This window comes from Vespa mandarinia, chromosome 13 (genome assembly GCF_050613455.1).
Source record: "Vespa mandarinia isolate Hongniang chromosome 13, ASM5061345v1, whole genome shotgun sequence".
In the NCBI taxonomy this organism is placed as follows: domain Eukaryota; kingdom Metazoa; phylum Arthropoda; class Insecta; order Hymenoptera; family Vespidae; genus Vespa; species Vespa mandarinia.
Window position 1 is genome coordinate 5447824 of NC_140822.1, and position 19978 is coordinate 5467801.

A 19978-nucleotide genomic window follows, 5' to 3' on the forward strand; every position below is an offset into this window, starting at 1 on the left:
TCGTTCAACAAAATAGAAATTTAAATGAAACAATCACGTACTAAGAATGTGATTAGTGTTAGGACACCAGCTATTGGATGCTGAATGATAGTTAATTGTTAAATATAGGAGTAAATTCTCGTAAGTTTTCCGTCATAAAAATATTATAATATTATAATATAATATCTAAAGGTTATAAGTACGCTCCTGATCCGATCACATTTGATCATGTGCATTTGTTTACATTTGATATCTCCTTGAACGAACTACAATATGGTTAACTACTGCTGAGATCGTTTTGATGCATCAAGTCTTGTCAAGGTTAAAGAAAACAGAAAATTACACGATTCATTTTTTAACATATAACGCAAATCAAAAATAAATAAAATCGAATATATTAAATTGTTTAATATATTATGTTTTTTTATTTTTTTATTTATTTTTTTTTATTAATAGAGGAATATACAATCAATTCTCGCAGAGAATTATAAGTATTTTTGCTGACGTGATATATTGACATGAGTTCAAGACGACATTACAATGATTAATTAACCTAATTACAAAAAAAAAGAAAGTAACTAAATCTTCTTCCTAGATCAGAAGTGTAGAACTTTTTTAGCCTATGTACTAGTTCTGAGGTTACTAGCAATTTATTTGCTAGAGGATTCAGATGTTTAGCTAGACAAATATTGTAGCGTTCATTGAAATTAACAATTTCTTCCTTGACTGTAGGAATTCTTAAATCAATATGTATTCTTTCGTTTGTTACATACCAAGGGGCATTGCAAATGTTTCGCAGGGTTTTTGATTGAAATCTTTGTAGAATTTCTATGTTAGAGTTACTAACGGTTCCCCATAGTTGAATTCCATAAGTCCAAATGGGTTTTAGAATGGCTTTGTATATTATGAGCTTGCTCTCCAGACTTAACTTAGATGATCTCCCAATGAGCCAATATAGCTTTCTTACTCTTTCCTTCAGATAGGTTGTTTTGGATTTAATATTATTTATTAATAATTATTTATAATTTAATAATTTTTCCACGTCAGTCTTTTATCAAGTACCATACCCAAGTATTTGACAGAATCCCTGGTTGGAATTACTGTCCCATTGATTGTCACAGGCAAATGCCCTTTCTCAGCATGAAGGTTACATGTGCCGATTTATTTTCGTTGATGTTGATTCACCACTTTTAGCACCATCTTTCAAGCTTGTGTAGATGACATTGCAGTATTTCAGTCGCATTATGAAGATCACTGTCCGAAGCATATATTATATGTATACATATTAATTAATATATATGCATATATAGGTGTATCAGTAACTTTATTACAAAGCGATATCTCTGTTACTTTGAATGATACAAAAAAATTCCGAAGGAATGAATTGTTTAGTTCAAAGGAGTATATATTATAATGTGAATCAATTCTTTTTTAAGATTATTCTTTTCGAGATTTCAAGGTCATCCAGGAAATTAAAAAATATACGACATATTATCATTGAGACACTATAGTTAAAATCAAGATGAGTTTAACAATCTATAATACCATGACTTTCACGTGATTTTCAATTTATACCAAATTACTTCTTTGAATCAAACAATTCGCTCCTTCGGCATTTCCTAGTATCATTAATAAGATTAACGGAAGTGTCGCTTTGTAACAGAGTTATTGAGATACTTTTTATACATAATATATGATATGTATACTTAATATATGTATTAATTACAAATATGTGTGAAAGCTTAAATAGAGTTATTAGTGTCATTATTTATAAATGAGAATTTAGATAAAAATGTGTTAGTGGAGTAAATTTTGTGTGAGGCTTAATAATTACATGAAAAGATGTTAAATAAAGAAGTTTGAGAAAAGAATAATAAGTAAGAATAAGAAATAGTATACAGAATGTAGACGTTTAGATAATAGGTAAAATAAAGAAAATGGTAGTATACAAGTTTAAAGATACTTTTAATTCCAAATGATCAAGGTAAGGTTAGAAATAGATTTAATTGACAAAATTAATAAAGCACAATAAACAAAACAGTTTTTATGTAAATATAAGAACAATTATAAATTTGAAGAAAGCAGGATGAAAAACAGATAAGAAAGAGTTAGATGGACTTACAAATACAAAAACCATTTAGAAATCAAATTAACTAACTCTATCAAATAAAAGTGAGAGAAAATGATTAAAGTTATACAATGATTTTAAAAATTTTGTGTAAATTATATGAACAAACAAAAAATTTTTAATATATAATTAAACATATGTAATTTTTATATTATAATGTATAAAATATATAAAAATATATATATCAAATTAATTTCTAAAACAAGCTATTTATTATTCGGTAGAAATCACAATTTTTACCATATTAAGATAATATTATATAATGAATAGATATTATCAAACTATTTTATTTATACTTAGTTGAATATTTATGCGTGTGCTTTGGTATTCAAATGGGAAAAATTACCAAAAGTGGACTTAATCAGTTTAATCCATTGATATATTAATTTTTTACTCTAATATTATGTTTCTATGTATACTATTTTTTCTCAATTAAAATATTACTTTTTACTTATAATTTTATATATACAAAATTAATATTTTGAAGTAAAGATGGATAAAGAAGAAAAGTATATAGGAATGAAAAGAATATTGATAATTAACTACTTTGTAACAAATTGGAAAGGACTTCTAAAGATAGAAGAATTACAAATATAAGAAAAGAGGATTTGTTTTATTTATAGAAGTTAACTACAAGAATATGTAAAAAGTAAAAAATATGGGAAAATGACAAAAGAGGTATATTTAAAAGAAAGATAATTCCTTTAATAAATTTACATAGGAAAGGAGAAGAAAAGAAAGAAAAAAATAGAAAAAGAAATAAGAAACAAAAAATCAGTAATATAAATATGAAAATATATTAATATTGATGATTTTTGATATTGAGAATGTAGTTTCTTATTAGATAAAGAATAGATATAGTAAGGAGAAGATTGGAGATGCAGAGGAAAAAAAATAAAAGTAAAAGAAATACGAAAAGGTGATAAAAGAGTGTATAAATCTTCGGAGAAATAGGGAGATAAAAGTAAATTTTTTGAATGAAAATGATATAATAGAAGATGTTAAAAATTGCAACAAAAAAGAGGAAAACAATAAGAAACAGGTGGTGATGCAAATAAGAAAATAGGTGAGAGGTTAGGAAATAGAAAAGTTACTGCTTAATGTGGAGAAAAGTAATGTGAAAAAGATGGAGAAAATCAAGAAGTTAATATTAAATTTACCAATCGGTTAAAATGATTGATTTCAATTATAAAAATTTAATAAAAATTATTATAAAAATTGCTACTTTAAATTTCATTGTATCTTTTCTTTCAAGGTAATGACTTTTTATTTTATACATGTAATCAATTTTATAAATTTTTTTTCTTCTTTTTTTTGTTTTTCCAAAGATAAATATTATAGAAATATAGACGATAAGGGAAGAAATAAGAAGAAAAGACAAAAGGGGATTTGTAAGAGAAAGAGGAAAATTGGTAGTATAAGAATGAGATATTAACACATCGAGTGTCATATTGGTCACTTATGACCAGAGATTGTTTCTTCAATGGAGCCATAGTGGTCATCAGTGATTGAAATACTTCATATGTTTTTTATTATTTTGTCATTATTTATCTAGAATAATGAAAATGAATTCTCATATGACCCTGAGAGCATCAGGTAAAATCATATAACGTACAAATAAGAAAAAAATCACTCAAATTCTCAATATCATTATATTGTAAATTAAAATAATTTCCAGAAGTTCTATACAATCATATATTTTCATATAGTTACGTGCAGTAGTAGCAGTAAGATATACATCTAGTTAGAGTTCCAGAAAGCCACGATATTTAACATATGTACGATATTATACAATTACAATAGAAAATATTATAAAGATTAACTGATGCTTGGTCAAGGTTCGAAAAATCATCTAAATTGGAAAAAGATCAATTTAAACTAAAACAATAATGATACTAATTTTTTTTTAAAAAGGAGAAAATGTGTTATGCATTATTAAAGAGCTTATTTTCTCTCTGATGTGTAGGACCCACTAAAAGGCTACTTCTACTTCAGACATAGAATCCATTCTAGCATCATATATATTTTTTCAAATTGATATCTCATGCTACTTCGCGTAAGGCTCTTGTTCTTATTCGCCGTTGCTTATTAATTATTTTGTGCCATTTAGTTCTTATCTTGTTTTTTTGTTGTTGTAGCACTGCCTCAACATATGTAGCCATTCTTTTCCCAGTTGTCCTTGCCTGAAAGTATCACTTTCATGAAGTTCTGAGATGACAGCTGGTCTACTATTCTTGATTCTAGTGCGCGTCTCATCGATGCCCATTTGTTGTTAAGGATCGTCCAGAAGCGAATCACAAAACAAAAATTTTCGATCAGTTCGAACTTCAGTTTTTCGTGGCGAATTTATAAGAGTGGGATAGATTTCTCTCATAGCTTATATGTGGAGACTTGATAGATCATAGTGGAATTTCGTGGAATCCATCTTGATATTTGCCATTGCGATTTGTGATTCGAATTGCCTGAAACATAATTCGGGCTCGTCAGCAAAGAATAAAGGTACTCGACACCTATGGGCATTATTTCGTTGCCATTGTTTTCTGGCTACTGTACTTCGATCATCTCGTTTTATTTTCATAAAGAAAAAATAATTCGTATGTTTTATTTCAATTAAAAATAAATATTTCGACAATGAAGACATTACTCACTGATTTTCATCTATTAAAAGATATACTAACTAGAAACTGCGAAATTACAATTAAGGACGTGCGATGCAAATAGTTGTATCGCTGTCATCAGATCAATTGACTGAATCATTATTCTTCAAGAGTTTCGTTATTATCATAATAAGTTGGAGAGGTACAGATTATGAAAACCTAGGACTGTAAAGATAATCAAGAGTTGGCATGTAAAATTGATTGAAAACTCAAATTTTGTTGATTTATCACTCATTTCTCAGGGCAATGCTGAAAACTACTCACAACCTATTAATTTACCTTTCATATAATTTACCTACGCAGGGAAATGAGAGAGGCATTTCACCAGAGCAGTTAGATGATGTGTCAATTAAAAATGGTAATTCTGAATGAACAGAGACAAATAAATCTAAAAATGTGGAACACCAGAAAACAGTGCCGAGATAGAGCAAGAATTATGCGAACTGAACAGCGAAAGAGGCTGTGAAAAAAAATTCTATTTAAGATAATGCATGTGAATAAAGATTATAATAAGAGAAGAAACAAATATATAGTTGATTGACTACAGGTTGTGATCTCCGTCCACCGACTAGATTATTTAATTATTTATAAAATAATTAAATAATTTAGAAGCTTTAGTCTATTGTATGTTACTTGTTGAATTGAAATCGTAGGGGATGTTTGCAGATTGAATTCATACTTTTTCATTTGTTCAAATTGTCTCTGCCCGATACATGTTTGACATATATGTCTTGCTATCAGTGTAGAAACTTCATGTGCATCATATGGACATCATTATGCATATGTATAGGGAGCAGTTATGAGCAGTCATTCATATTCATCAAAGATGATACTAATGATAAAACCTTTACGACATTGTACGGACTAAAACAGTTTTGTCGAGTAGCACAAATAACATGTGTGAAAAATAAAAAAGAATCGGATTAAAAGTTAATCATGTATTTGTAGAAATAATAGAAAAATCAATCATAATAGTTGTGGTATACGTAGACGATTTGCTGATTATATCAATTGCATAAAGATCACTAAAGGCTCTTGATAAGACTAAGTCACATCTATAGCGTTTAAGTACAAAGAAAAGTAACATATGGAAAGTATACTTCATCAAAAATTAATAGAGAGTTTAATCTACCTGGAAAATTTATTAAGGCTATTCACTACCTTTTGTTCAAAGCGTGTGTGACTTCAGTGAGGGACTTTCAGATATGGACAAAATATGAACTACGAAACAAGCGGGAAACGCTGTCCCTACCATGCGTCTATCGTATTGGTATATAAACTTGTGTTTGTTACTCCCCTTTCACGCGTACATAACAACCGGTTTCGTGTGAACGCATCATATTTTTTAATGTCTCATATATATCTTTCTTTGATAGTAGCATACGTATCGCAATGATCTGAATTAGATACGATGTTGATACGCATTTGTTTTACGATTGCATAGAGAATAATAAATATGATTGATACATATAATAACTAATATATAAATATACGATAAAAAATAAGATTTTGTAGAATATTTTGTCAAAAATAATTAGTGAAAACATATATTATATCTTTTTAATATACATTAAAACATGCATTCATTTCCATATTACATATGCGGGTTTTTTTCCACATCTATTTCCCTTTCACGACTACTCCACTCCATACTATTTGGACTATTACTTCTACTGCTACTACTACTAATTATATAATAATAATAAAGACGTAAATATTACATACATTATGCTTATTTTATATTATAAACACTGGTGACACGTTGTTATTTGAAAGTCTCAGATTGAACGTTTTAACCACGTTTCTAAAATATACGCCGTATTACGAATCGGATGATAACAAATTTTACGGGAATAAACAATTTCGAACAGACGACACACGTAATAATTATAAGTATATTCTGTTACTTTTCCTTCTTATCATCCTCTATTAGTATATTATATTATGTATTATTATTATAATAACAGTAGTAGTAATAGTAATGATACAAGAAATAGCGCTGAGAAAAAAATTCCGTTGATAATGTGGAAATACACTTGCACTTTGATCTTTAATCTATCACTAATTATTATTATTGGAAAATCAATCGACAAATGTATATATTTTATATGCATTAGTTATCAAGCTAAATACTGATGCTGTTGCTTCCTATTCAACATAGATCACATTCAACTATCAGTAGAGGAAATAAATATAAGATATTGGGAACTAATGTCCTATTAAAGTACCAAATAAAATAAACTCAAAAAATAAATTAGTCGATTATTTTCTTCTACGCTGATACAAGAACAAAAGAAAAAGAAGCAACGGAATCATTCAACCTCAGAGAATCTACAATTTTAGAATTACTAATCTAGATGTTTCTCAACGTGCTACTAATATTGCTTATAAAGTTTCTAAGTTTCTAGTTTATAAAATATAAAAGGAACTATACAATTTTCTAAAATTTAACAATATCTTAAAAATTCAGAACCATTGACATGAAAGATTGGACATGCGTTTCCTTATTTTTGCCGTAGAATTATTTATCCAAAGCTCAAGAAAATGTCCATTGCTTCTTCATCGTGAAACGCATTTCTTAGCGTTCAAAAGATCTTAGTATTATCCGTTTACTGAAACGAACAAGCGAGCACTCGTTTATTAACCGTAACAAATCATACATCATTCCAGTGTAGATATGAAAATCAGTATTACAGGTACGAAATTCTTCTCTTTTGCCGCAGATTTTCAGGAACGGCAGTGTACAAAACTCTTTCTTTGCAAGAAATGTCCAAAACAGCAATTGAACAATGACAAACAAACATACTTCTTAACCAAAGCCCCATTTTGGAAATGAAAGTTTAATCTAGGACCCAATTGATGGAAACTTTTGAAAAAGCTTCATATTTCTGCATAAACTCTTCTCGAAAAATCATCATTCTTTAACACAATTTTTTTCAAAAAAAATAAAGCTTTTTCAAAAATTCAAAAAAGTGAGTTCTATCTTAAACTTTCCTCTTTAAAGTGAAACCTTGCTTATCAAGATCGGTCCAGAAATACGTCTGTTCTCATTGTTGGCATAAACTATTATAAAATTATGGATGATGGACGGTTAACGATTATTAATGAATACGAATTATTACGAATGAATTACGAATAAGTAATTAATTAATATAAGTCAACGATATCTATGAGTGTTATTTGAATGATATTAACATATTTAAATTCGGCGATTTTAGAGTAAGATCACTATCTGAACATCGCATTCAATTTTCAAACGTATGCGTATAATCGATGATCGAAGGATCCAATAGATTTTTGTCCTTCTTATCGTTTGTATTTGATGTTAATGAAAACATACATAAATAATAATTATCTTAAATCAGTTCGTATTAATTACTATTTTAGATTATCAGATTAAAAAATTTTCGTACAAGAGATATATAAATGCGTATGAAAGAAAATTCAAGTATAAAGTATCCATATCTTATTAATAATATCTAAATTTATTATTAATATCTAAATTTAATAATTTATCTCCATTTAATTTTTATTAATAATTTAATAATTAATTGTAATTAACAATTAACATTAGCTATTAATAATAATTAATCTGATAATTTTGTGAAGGTAATATTGTTAGAAATTTTGGCTGTAGTTCCTGCATAAGTACTGATGTTTGATTATGACGAAATTTGGAAGATTGCATGTATTGAGATAGTAGATATGACATATAAAAATCTTATTTTATGAAAATCATACTTTCGAAAAGTACAGTCCTCATATATGCAATACATATATACTTCCTTATCCGCTACCAGTACTCTAACATAAATACAATGTAAGATTGAGAAAGGTATATATTTGAGGGAAAAACATATATATGTATTTAAATATGTGTATATATTAGACTATAATTTGCAATCACATGACGATTAGACGACAGTGAATGGTCACCGTACAAAAAAGAGGAGCAAGAGATGCGAAGCCGATAAGAAAAATTGCTTTCTCTTTATTGGTACGCGAATGAAAGAAAATTCATGTATAAAGTACCCATATCTCGTTTGTATTTCAAGACATTACGACGTTGTATACAGGTAGCGTAAAAAAGAGTAAGTTATTAAAGGCTATATAGAAACACGTATCTAGCCTTACGTGTGAACATCGCATGCCTACAGTATCTTTAATTATAACAAAATTAGCATTAAAGTATTATATATGTATGTCATAGACTAAGTGATTAAACAGATTTACTAAATTATAGTGCTCAACTATTGTGAATAGTGACCAGAACGATCGCGTATCATGACAAATATTTCTTAATTTATTGAATCGACCAGACATTATGAAGACAGCTACATTCTCTTTGGGCAATTTAATCTTTTTCAGCACTGTAATAAATTTCGGTATAAGGGTTGCTGTATTTTTCTAGACAGTTTTCTATTTTTTATACGATGCCTATAATAATGATTTTGTTCATATCACAGACTTACGATTTAGCCGCCACGGTCTAACTCATTGTAACTAATATACGTACAGACTTGGCTACTTTTTTTCATATTTATATTAATTTTTTATCGGACTTTCGAAAGTTCTCGGTATTATTTCAGAGAATTAACGATAACAATTTTGTGCTTCACAATTTTGTTTTGTCTTATATCAAGAAATGTACGCGGCTCAAGCCGAGATTCTTCTTTCTTCATTTTCTCGAAATATAATATTGGAAAATTGCTTATCAGAAAATAGAACTAGAAAGTCTATTCCAAATGGGAAAGAAATCAAAATGTCAAACAAGAATAATTGGGTGCAAGGTGAATTTATAATTCGATACTATAACTTAAAATCACAACACAATCCTACCGGACTCTATTTCACTCTTAGTCCAACTCGATCGATTCTTATACTGTCTAAATGATATAGAGAATTTTTGATGTTAAGTAAAGAATAAAATGAATTGTAAATGTATTTTGTTCTATAAATTTATGATATGCTATTAAAATAATATACAAGACTTTATAATTATTTGTGGAATTTCTTCTCTCGTAGCCAAATAGTAAGAATTTTGATATGCTTTGAATAGTAAGATATTTGATATGCATATTTGGTAAAAATCTATCCGCATTGAATAGTAACAATTGGGTCGAATACTTTTCGTTTCGATAGAGTTTATACGATTAGAATTTACAGAATTTCCTTTTGGGCAACTATATCCATCCCATTGAATGAGAAAAGAAAAAATATTATAAATACATACAGAACATTACGAATATAAAAGATATATCATTATTACCGTTTTATAGATCCAGCTAATTTGAAATTCGGATTTGTCAGTCAATTTAATGGGTTGTTCGGAAAGTAATTTCGTTTTTTTTTTTTGTGAAAATGAAAGACAATTTTTGTATAATGAACAAATATTTTATTAAATTATATGTTGGCCATTCTGGTCCAATTCTTTTTGCCATCTTTCTGGTAGTAGCATGATTCCACGTTCATTATATTTTTGGTCTTTGCTGGCAAAAAACTGATCGAGGTGGTTTTTGATCTCTTCATTTGAAGTGAAGGTTTTACCGTCTACAAAAATTTTGCAGTGACCGGAACAAATAATAATCCAAAGGTGCCAGATCTGGAGAATATGGTGAGTGTGGCATTGTATCCCATTCAAGCTGTAAATGCTTTTGGCGAGAGACTAAACTTAGATGAGGTCTCGCATTATCTTGGTGGAACACTACATCTTTTGTGATGATTAATTCTGACCTTTTTTGTTGATTAATTCTGGCCTTTTCTGTTGAAGTGCATCATTCAGTTTGTCCAGCTGATGACAATAGACTTCCGAATTAATTGTTTTGTTATCCGGTAAAATCTTAAAATAAAACGATTCCTTTAAAATCCCACCAAACAAACAGCATCAGTTTTTTTTTATGGATATTGGCTTTGGAAATGCTTTGAGTCGGTTCGTCTTTTTTGCTCCATGATCGCTTGCGTTTAACATTGTTATATACAACACATTTTTCATCCCCACTAATGATGCGCTCCAAAAATGGATCATTTTCGTGACGTTTGAGAAGCGAATCACAGACGTCAACGCGACGACACAAATTTCTCTCCGTGAGATGATTATGGGGAACCCATATATCGAGATTCGAGGTTAAACCTAGTGGTCATAAACAGTTTAATTTGATAAATTTAATCTCTCTCCGATCTCACGTGTTGTTATTCGTCGGTTTGCATCAACTAATGCTTTTATCGTGTCTTTATCAGCTTCAACCTGACTTCCAGAGCGTGGTGCATCTTCGACATCAAAATTGCCAGATCGAAATTTTGCAAATTAGTTCTGGCACTGGCGTACTGTCAACACATCTTCTCCATACACATCGGTTAATTTCTTTCTGGCTTGAACAGTATTTTTACCTTTTCTGTAGTAAAAAAGTAAAATATGACGAAAATGCTGCTTATTGCTCCCCATTTTTAAAAGGGGAGCCAACCAAAAACTATTGCTTAGAATCAATTGGACTTTTTCACACACAAGCCTTACTATATAAGCTTTCAAAACGTATAATGTTTATGCGGCTTAAGTGTGAAGTTTGATGCAAAATACAATTAAATCCTCTGTCGGGAAAAAACGAAATTACTTTCCGAACACCCCAATATATGCGCATCCTGATTATCATCTTTCGATAAAAAGTGTAATAAAATTATATTAAATTCCTACAAATGCAAATAAATTTTATATATTAGATAAGTCAAGGGAACCAAAAAAATTTTTAATGGACCCCCTATTTTATTATATGCAAATGTAATTGAATTCATGATATTTCATAGTACTATAATAAAATATTTTTTCACTAATTATTTTTCCTTTAATAAGATTTGTCTTTTACAGTAATATCAGCACTACTATTAAAACCGGTACTCGAGCATAAAAGTTGCACAGTCGATTTTTCTATATAGCGGCCCATCAACTTTGATTTGGGCAAGAAAGTAGTGAATTAGTAACATTTTCGAAATATCTTCTATTCAGCTACAAGAATGTGAGATATTAAATGTAGAATTTTGTATATAACATTTACCGGTCATTTTGAATACGCTTTTAATATACCGATATTTTCTTAGATAAATTTTTTGACTCTTTTGGAATTTTATTCACTTTCTGTCTAAGAGACAGTGTGTTATCTTTGTCGTCATCGCCTTTATCTAGCACTTATCTTTTGTATATTTCATTTGGCATACATGTCTCTTTCTCTCTCTCTCCGTCATTTTTTCTCTCTAATTTCCTTGTTCTTCCCTCATATATCGTTATACATTTTCTCACTCTCATCTACGTGTGCATGCATATGTATATCAATCAATAGACGTTTTTATGATTCGTCTGAATTGATTTTGATAATAAAATTTACGGCTACCTTTGATTCTATGAACCTGATGCCAAATTTACATTAAATAATATATGATTGTTAGCGAATATTCAAAGTGAACTAGTATCCAATTTTCGGTTATTTTATAGTAAAAAAAAACAATTACGAAGCAAATAAATGGATGCGAGTTTTCCATTATCATTGTGTTAGAGTACTCAATTGAGTATCAAAGATGTATATTTACGCGTCCTTGCTTCGACTGAAATGGTATGAAAATATATAGACAGGAAATAAAATTGCTAAAACGTAAACTATATTTTATAGCCGTGCAAAGTGACACTAAACGTTCCTTCGATTTGTATGATTTTGATATATTTCAATCCGGAATTGGTTTTAATTGATGACACACTTATTGAAATTTTTCATTAAATTTTCTAATAGAATTACTTATTAGAACAAGTGTAATTAATAAACACGAATACCCAATGAAAACAATCTAGATGATGACCGATGCATTAGGCTTGTACCAGATGAATAAACGTATTTTCAGTGTAATGGCCAGTTTGTACGAATATTTTTATTCGGCAAACAAAAATATTTAATCTGCTGCTGTGTGTGTTAGTGCATGAGAGAGAAATAGAATGACGGAGATAAGAAATAAGAGGAAGAAAAAGCAATGGTATCAAGATAACTAAACATACAATCACCGACAATTGGCACAGAACATATCGACTAGTTTTCTTTCTGTGGATTTTGGTTATTGCGTCGTAGCTTTCACACGTGAAAATTTAAACATTATCTAATAACGAATGCTTAGCGTTCTTCTCTTTCCTTCTTGCGATGATCGAAACATTGAAATAGAACATGTGGAGATACTTTAGAAAACATAAAAATCATGTTGACCAATTTATCAGATTTTAATAATGGTATAAATACGTTATACATTATAATGATTTATGTAGAATGCAACATAAAACGATGATCATTTCCTATAATTCTTTGAACTGGACGAGTCGATAAACTCTGAATGAAACAGTCGCGTACTAATTTTGTGATAGATTGCTTACAGCAGCTATTTGCGACAGTTAATTGTTGAAACAGATGGTTGAATATATAAGTCATTGTTAAGGCTTTCTTCGACTTTCGCTCGAAGAGCATTTAGCAATCTAAAATTCCTGAATTCAATCATGACCCGATCATGCCATTGCATGTGTGCATTTGTTTGTTTCATTCGATTCGTTTCGATAATTGGACAATATGTAATTATATTTTTCTATACTAAAAGTATTTTGTATAGCAGCATGTAAGATGTGGATAGGTCCATTAAAAAGAGATACAGTGGTCACCTTGTCTATTCGTGTCTGATGGAAGAATTTATATATTCGACCTAAGTATTCTGATTTAAGAGAGAGGGGTAGAGAGAGAGAGAGAGAGAGAGAGAGAGAGAGAGAGAGAGAGAGAGAGAGAGAGAGAGAAAGAATACAAACATTCCATAATTACATTGTTTCAAGACAAGATTCCATGAATAAGAGGAATTACGCTCATGTCCAGAACCCCTGAGAAGGAAAACAACTAGATATCAATCGTTGGTACATAATTGTGGTATGTTGGTCATATGTACATCTCTATATTTTTGTCATTCCTATTTTATCTCTCTCTCTCTCTCTCTCTCTCTCTCTCTCTCACTCTATCACTACAGCCATCTCACACAGTCGCTCTCTCATCATCTAAGTATTTCTCCTTTTCCCGCTCTATTCCACTTTTCCTACTAAGCAATTAGATTTGGATGATGTTGTGCACATTCTTACAGGAAGACTTCATTAATTCATCAGGTTTCTTCTTAACGATTTCTTTAATTAGCAGTTATAAAGTAATGTATGTAAACAAGAAGAAATCTTTTTTACAGACGGATTCTGTTGTTTCGTTGACAATAAATATGAAATAATCTTATGGACAGTATATTTTTTAACGAAACGTCTTCTCGGAGATATTATAATATAAATTTATATTTATATCATTATATTTCACTCATTCCAATCATCCAAATCTCGATTAAGAGAATGTTAATAATTTGTCCGCACAATTTAGGACGTATAGTGGCATGTCTTTCGTTGAGAAAGAGTTAATTGGTATCAAAAATCGTTATCAATTGATAACAAGAATTTATAAGAATGCATTTTAGAATTTTTACTATTCTTTATAAAAACTAATTTATAGAAATTTTGGTATGAGCAATAAGAATGATATTAAATGTCTTTATCAATGGTTTTTTATTATGTAAAATTGCATGAAATAATGAGATCTTTTTATAGAATTTGTACAATAATTAATTTATACAGTTAACAATTTACTTATGCAGCAGATTATCTACTATCGCGCACAGAATTAGTCATGTATGTATGTTAATTATACATGCGTTACATTTATAAATATTACCCATTTTAATTAATTTCTTCTTTCAAATTTTAATCTTATAGGTTTCGCTGGCTTTAACGTAACATCCATTTTTATCGAAATTTCTTCAATTGCTTTTGGCTGATCTATTTTAATAATAAATCTTCTTATCAAGGTCGTAATTATTATCTTCATTTCTAGCATAGCGAATATTTGACCTAAAAAATATGAAATCTATGTTTAGATGCATTTTATATAACTTTACGGAAAGTAATTTCTATTGTTTATAAGTCGTACGCTTATATTTAATTACATAATAATTACCTATGCAATTTCTTTTTCCGTAGCTAAATGGAAAAAAACATGCCGAACTATTCCTACCCGGTAGAAACCTATCCGGATCGAATAATAATGGCTGTGGCCAATATTTTTCATTACGATGTGTTTTATAGATGAAGAACACCGCGGTACTTCCTTTCGGTATAGTCAAATTTTTTTCCACTTGATATAAATAACATATAAATATTACTATTAAATAACCTGTATTATTAACGATAAAGACATATAATAGTTATTATTTTATATATTAAAGTACCTTCTATATCTTGCGTAACATTCCGAGCAACGATTGGCCCTGGCGGATAAAGACGTAATGTTTCTTTGATCACTCGTTCCAAAAGTTTCATTCTTGCAATATCGTCGTGCGTTATTGGAACATATCTCGGATCGCTCGAGCCATAAATTTGGTATAGTTCGTCGTATACTTCATTCTTTTTGAAAAAGATGATGAAATGATAATGTAAAAATAATGTGCGTTTTTTAAATAATGGAAATAATTAAGTATGTGTAATATGTACGTACTTGAATATGCGGAAATGTAGCAAGCATTAGAAGGACAAAGCTAATAGTGACAGCTGAAGTATCACTTCCCTGAAAAGAAATAAACACTTTTCTCCAATTTTATTCAACCAACAAAATTTGTAATAAATGCAACGGAGTAATAAATATGAATTACCGCAATAACCATAGTATTGATTTCGTCTCTAATATCTTGCTCTGAATATTTTCTTCCTTCATGCGATGACTCGAATAAATAGTCTAAAAGTCTCCTGGGTCTTTGTTCTTGAAAAATAAATAATGATTTTCTATTAATTTAAAAAATAAACGAAAAGTAAAATTGGGTTGCGTGTATAATAATTACTTTTACCTGAATTTTCCTCTTTCAGTTCCTGGTTAATGATGCTTCTTAACATGGATTCCTTTTTTTCTTTGATTATCTTTCCAAACAAAAAATAATATATATTTATAAATAAAATATAATACTTAAATTTTTGATTGTTAAAAAGAAATAAGATGGATTAACAAAATGTATGTCATAAATATACATTGCTTGCATAGTTATTCAGGTAGGATGCACATGTGTGAAATTTCTTCCCCATAGCAGTATTACGAAAAATTATATTCGGTTGTAACCATATTTTAAATATCCTTTGCACAGTTATATTCATTAAACTGAGGAAGAAAACAAAACAGGAATTATAAATGAAAAATAAAATATTTGATATAGTATAAAATTTAGTAGTATTACCAATGAATTGATTCATCTAGTTTGCAATTCTCATCGGTCAGTGAATTTACTTGAGTATCAAGTAGACTATCTTTGAATAAGGAATGTAACAAAAATATTATAAATTCCTAAAAACGAATGTAAACGTTTATAAAATTTCGAAATGTTACCATATATTATGTCTAATGTACAGCGAAAGACGTAATGGCAAACGTCTATTTCTTCTCCAACTAAAGTTTCCAATTTTTCCATTAAAACGACAGAATGATTAACGATTACATCCATTTGAGAGTTTAGATATTTTTTAAGAAAGACTTCATTTAATATTTTCCGATGAGGATTCCAGATTTTTGCTGCAAATCGTAAGGAAAGTAATACTTAATTTACGTTTTATACTTATTTTTCTCCTTAGAAAAAGATCGAGAGAAAGAACGAGAGAAGATTCTGTACGTTTGCTTATGATACATTTGTATATACCTATTCAGAATAAAAAATATTTTATCCTTCAATTTTGCATAAGTTAATATTCGAATGGGTATATATATATGTGTCTATATATAGATTGTAATATGAATAATAAGATATTATTAAACAAAGTATAATATGTATACTTCACCTGGAGAACAAATCAATCCATTGCCGGCAAACGATTTCATGTATTTATACTCCTCGCTCTTCTCAATAATATTAGGATTATTTAATATCTTCTGTAAAAGAATATAAAAATATAAATTTATTAAAGATGATTGAAATTAAACTAATAGGTCTTACCTTGATATATTCTGGATTGTTTACAATTACAAGTAATTTAGTGCCTATCCATATACGCCACAATGTTTCATAATTCCAACCAATATTAATAAAACGTTGTGCTATACCTAAAAAAAAAAATTATAAATGAAAATTGGGTAAATTGTTTAACTATAAAATATATCCATTACAAATATACCTTCGTTATCGTCAAGAAACAGATGAATATTTCCGATTATAGGGTATGCTTTTGGACCCGGGATCCTCTTGATTGTATTATACAGGTGTAATTTACATAAAATATATTGTAATATATTGTAAAATAAGTCAACTGTTAATAATTTAACTATTGTAATAATAGATAAAATTTCAGTGAACTTCATGATTATTTGCTGCTTTTGAAAGATATAGAAATAACTTAATAAAAATAGAATTAGTATAACGAGTGTAGTAATAATTTTTGTGATTTAGGAACACTACGTTTGCACAGTACAATTCTTACTATCCTCGTGTCTTAGCAGAAAGTGAGGACGGAGAAGGAAAACGAGGAATATTTAAATGATACGAATATTGCTCACGTGATCAGAGTTTATATAATAAAATTCTTATTCGATTAGGAGAGAAGAATTCTTATTCGATAGGAGATTCGTAGAAAAAATTAATTATGTCTCCTTCTCTTATTTTCAAAAAAAATGCTATAACTGAATATCGGTTGTTAATAACTTTCATTGGAATGACGAATACGACATAAATCATTCGAATATGTTGCGAAAATAATTTTTCTTTTAGCTTGTTACTTGAATATATATTTCTACTTTAATTTCCAATTTTGGCGTAAAAAATAGTAATTGTAAAAAATGCCCATTTTGCTAAAAGCAATTATTTCCTATTTTCTTATATACATGAACGTTGATTTCTTATATAGTGAACGCTGATTTTGGAAATATTAACAATATATATGAAAAGCTGTATAAGAACTGTATGTATAATTAGGAAAAAATCCTCTGTGCAAATCGGTCGTTATCAATAGCCACGGTGGTAGAAGTGCAAAGTACTTTTAAAAAATTATTTTTTAATTACGCGTTCAATGCTGTACAGTTCAACGGTGAACAGCACTCAATTTATCTATTTTTCCTCACAAATTTTCATCGTTCGATATTCGATGTACGATATTCTGAAAATAAAACAACTGGTGTTCTTTCTCGCACTCATGTTTAGTGTTTTTTATGTTATGTAATATTTTGCTCTCTTTCACCGCTCATTATTGCTTTCTGTCATACACATGTACATTTTTTTGGAGTACGAGCCAACAAACTTCGTTTAGGCCAAGGGCATTTGGAGGACGCAGGTCCTTATTAATTTATTAATACTTATTCTGATTAATACTTTATTCTGATGCTAATTATTTAGCATTAATACTTATTACTTTTATACTTATATTAATACTTATTCTGATGCTATCATAGTTCGTACATTAATTCCTTATATTTATTTTTATATTTTTATGCAAATTATATGCCATAAATTATAGAAACCGGATTAACCATGGATCTTATATTCTAAACCACGCTTTGGACAGAAATCAAAACAAGTCTTAAAGAATCACTATTAGCCGATAATTTAACCTTACATTGCTACATTTCTTGGTATTCGGATAAAGTCCGTCTGTAAAAAAGATTTCATCTTATTTACATACCTTACTTTTTAACAGCCGATTAGAGAAATCGTTTCAAGAAACCTGATGAATTAATGAAGCCATCCTGCAAAAGTGTCTATAAGATCATTAACAAGTCTAATGACTCGATCGGAGAATGATAAAGAGTGGGTTAAAACGGGAGAAAGAGAAAGCTTGTGAAAATAATGAAGTGATACAGAGAGAAAGGGTAACATGAAGTAAGAGTAACAAGAAGAAAAGGGATGTATGTATGATCAGCATATCACAATTTTTACAATTATGTATCAATAATTGATATCTTGTTGTTTTCATCTCAAGAACTCTGAATATGAACGTGGTGCCTATTAATCGTCAGAATTTGTCTTGAATTAATGTAATTATAAAAATTTGGCTGCTTTCTCTCTCTCTCGCTCTCTCTATCTCTCTCTCTCTTTCTCTGTCTGTCTGTCTGTCTGTCTGTCTGTCTGTCTGTCTATCTCTCTCTCTCTCTCTCTCTCTCTTTCTATCTCTACCTCTCTCTCTTTCTCTCTCTTTCTTTATTTAGATTTGCCGACCAGTCGATTTCAAAGAATTATATATTTAGATGTAATGATCTTTTTCTTAGTAAAAATATTCTACAGGAATGATTATCGTTTTATGTTGCATTCTACATAAATCATTACGATAGATAACGTATGTACACCATTATTAAAATTAGATAAGTTAGATAGCATGATTTTCATATTTTCTGAAGAAATTTCACTGTTGCAAATTCTTCGATTTTCGATCATCGCAAAAAAGAAAGAGAAAGAACGTCAAGTATTCCATATTAAATTTTGATAAAATTGCCTTGTATGACATCTACGACGCAATAACGGACATCTACGAAAAGAGAAACCATTCGATATTATCTGCGTCAATCCACTGTTATGAGACGTATACGGGAGAAAAAACGAGGAAAGAGAGGGAGAGAGAGAAAGAAAGAGAGAGAGAGAGAGAGAGAGAGAGAGAGAGAGAGAAAGTTAGAAAAAAATTGTTGAACAAGATGAATTAAGCAAAATTCGATCAAATTTTTGATTCGGGTATCATCGCTGGTTACGGTGTGAGAAGGGCGATATAATGCGTTCTTTGATAATTTATAACTAAGCAAATCTTTTTCTTAACATAAACCAAATATTCTATGTTTAATTCGACGTAATACATGATCGTTTTAGTTGTTGCTCCAGCAATGATAAATAATTGTCATAAACAACATGCAGGTAATGATTTCATTTATATTTTACGTGGTAGAATTTTCCAATGGTCGAATTAATGTTGATACTTTGACTGTTTCACTTGCATTAAATATTTCTTTTACTAACTCGAAAAATAGAATAAAGAGAGAGAATCTTATTAAACATATGATCAAAGTATACATAAAGCATTACATAAATTTTGAAAATATTATAATGAGAATTTTTTTATTACCAATAAAATAAAAATATTGTTAACATATGAGTACATAATTTTTGTACACAG

The 19978-nt window shown here is 29.2% G+C and overlaps 1 protein-coding gene and 1 long non-coding RNA gene across 2 annotated transcripts; one reads left to right on the forward strand and one right to left on the reverse strand.

Annotated features, from left to right (window-relative positions):
- The first annotated feature begins 59 nt into the window (after positions 1–59).
- LOC146872623 (uncharacterized) lies at positions 60–4369 on the forward strand. The gene is made up of 3 exons (XR_014982871.1): positions 60–120; positions 4074–4163; positions 4246–4369. It is a non-coding gene; the product is annotated as an uncharacterized LOC146872623 (long non-coding RNA).
- A 10171-nt stretch (positions 4370–14540) lies between these two features.
- On the reverse strand, positions 14541–17189 carry LOC118450971 (cytochrome P450 4C1-like). The gene is made up of 12 exons (XM_085660954.1): positions 17006–17189; positions 16828–16934; positions 16673–16763; positions 16227–16409; positions 16078–16147; positions 15875–16001; positions 15697–15766; positions 15505–15611; positions 15351–15419; positions 15085–15259; positions 14814–14990; positions 14541–14707 (listed from the first exon to the last, which is right to left on the reverse strand). Exons 1-12 carry the CDS (start codon positions 17187–17189, stop codon positions 14541–14543), a joined length of 1527 nt encoding a protein of 508 aa, XP_085517080.1.
- Between the last annotated feature and the right edge of the window lie 2789 nt (positions 17190–19978).

Coding starts and splice junctions, on each gene's coding strand:
- LOC118450971 (XM_085660954.1), bottom strand. CDS start 17,189: ATGAAGTTCACTGAAATTTTATCTATTATTACAATAGTTAAATTATTA. Junction 16,148..16,226: donor TACATTAGACATAATATATG/GTAACATTTCGA, acceptor CCTTATTCAAAG/ATAGTCTACTTGATACTCAA. Junction 14,991..15,084: donor TGTTACGCAAGATATAGAAG/GTACTTTAATAT, acceptor ATTTATATCAAG/TGGAAAAAAATTTGACTATA.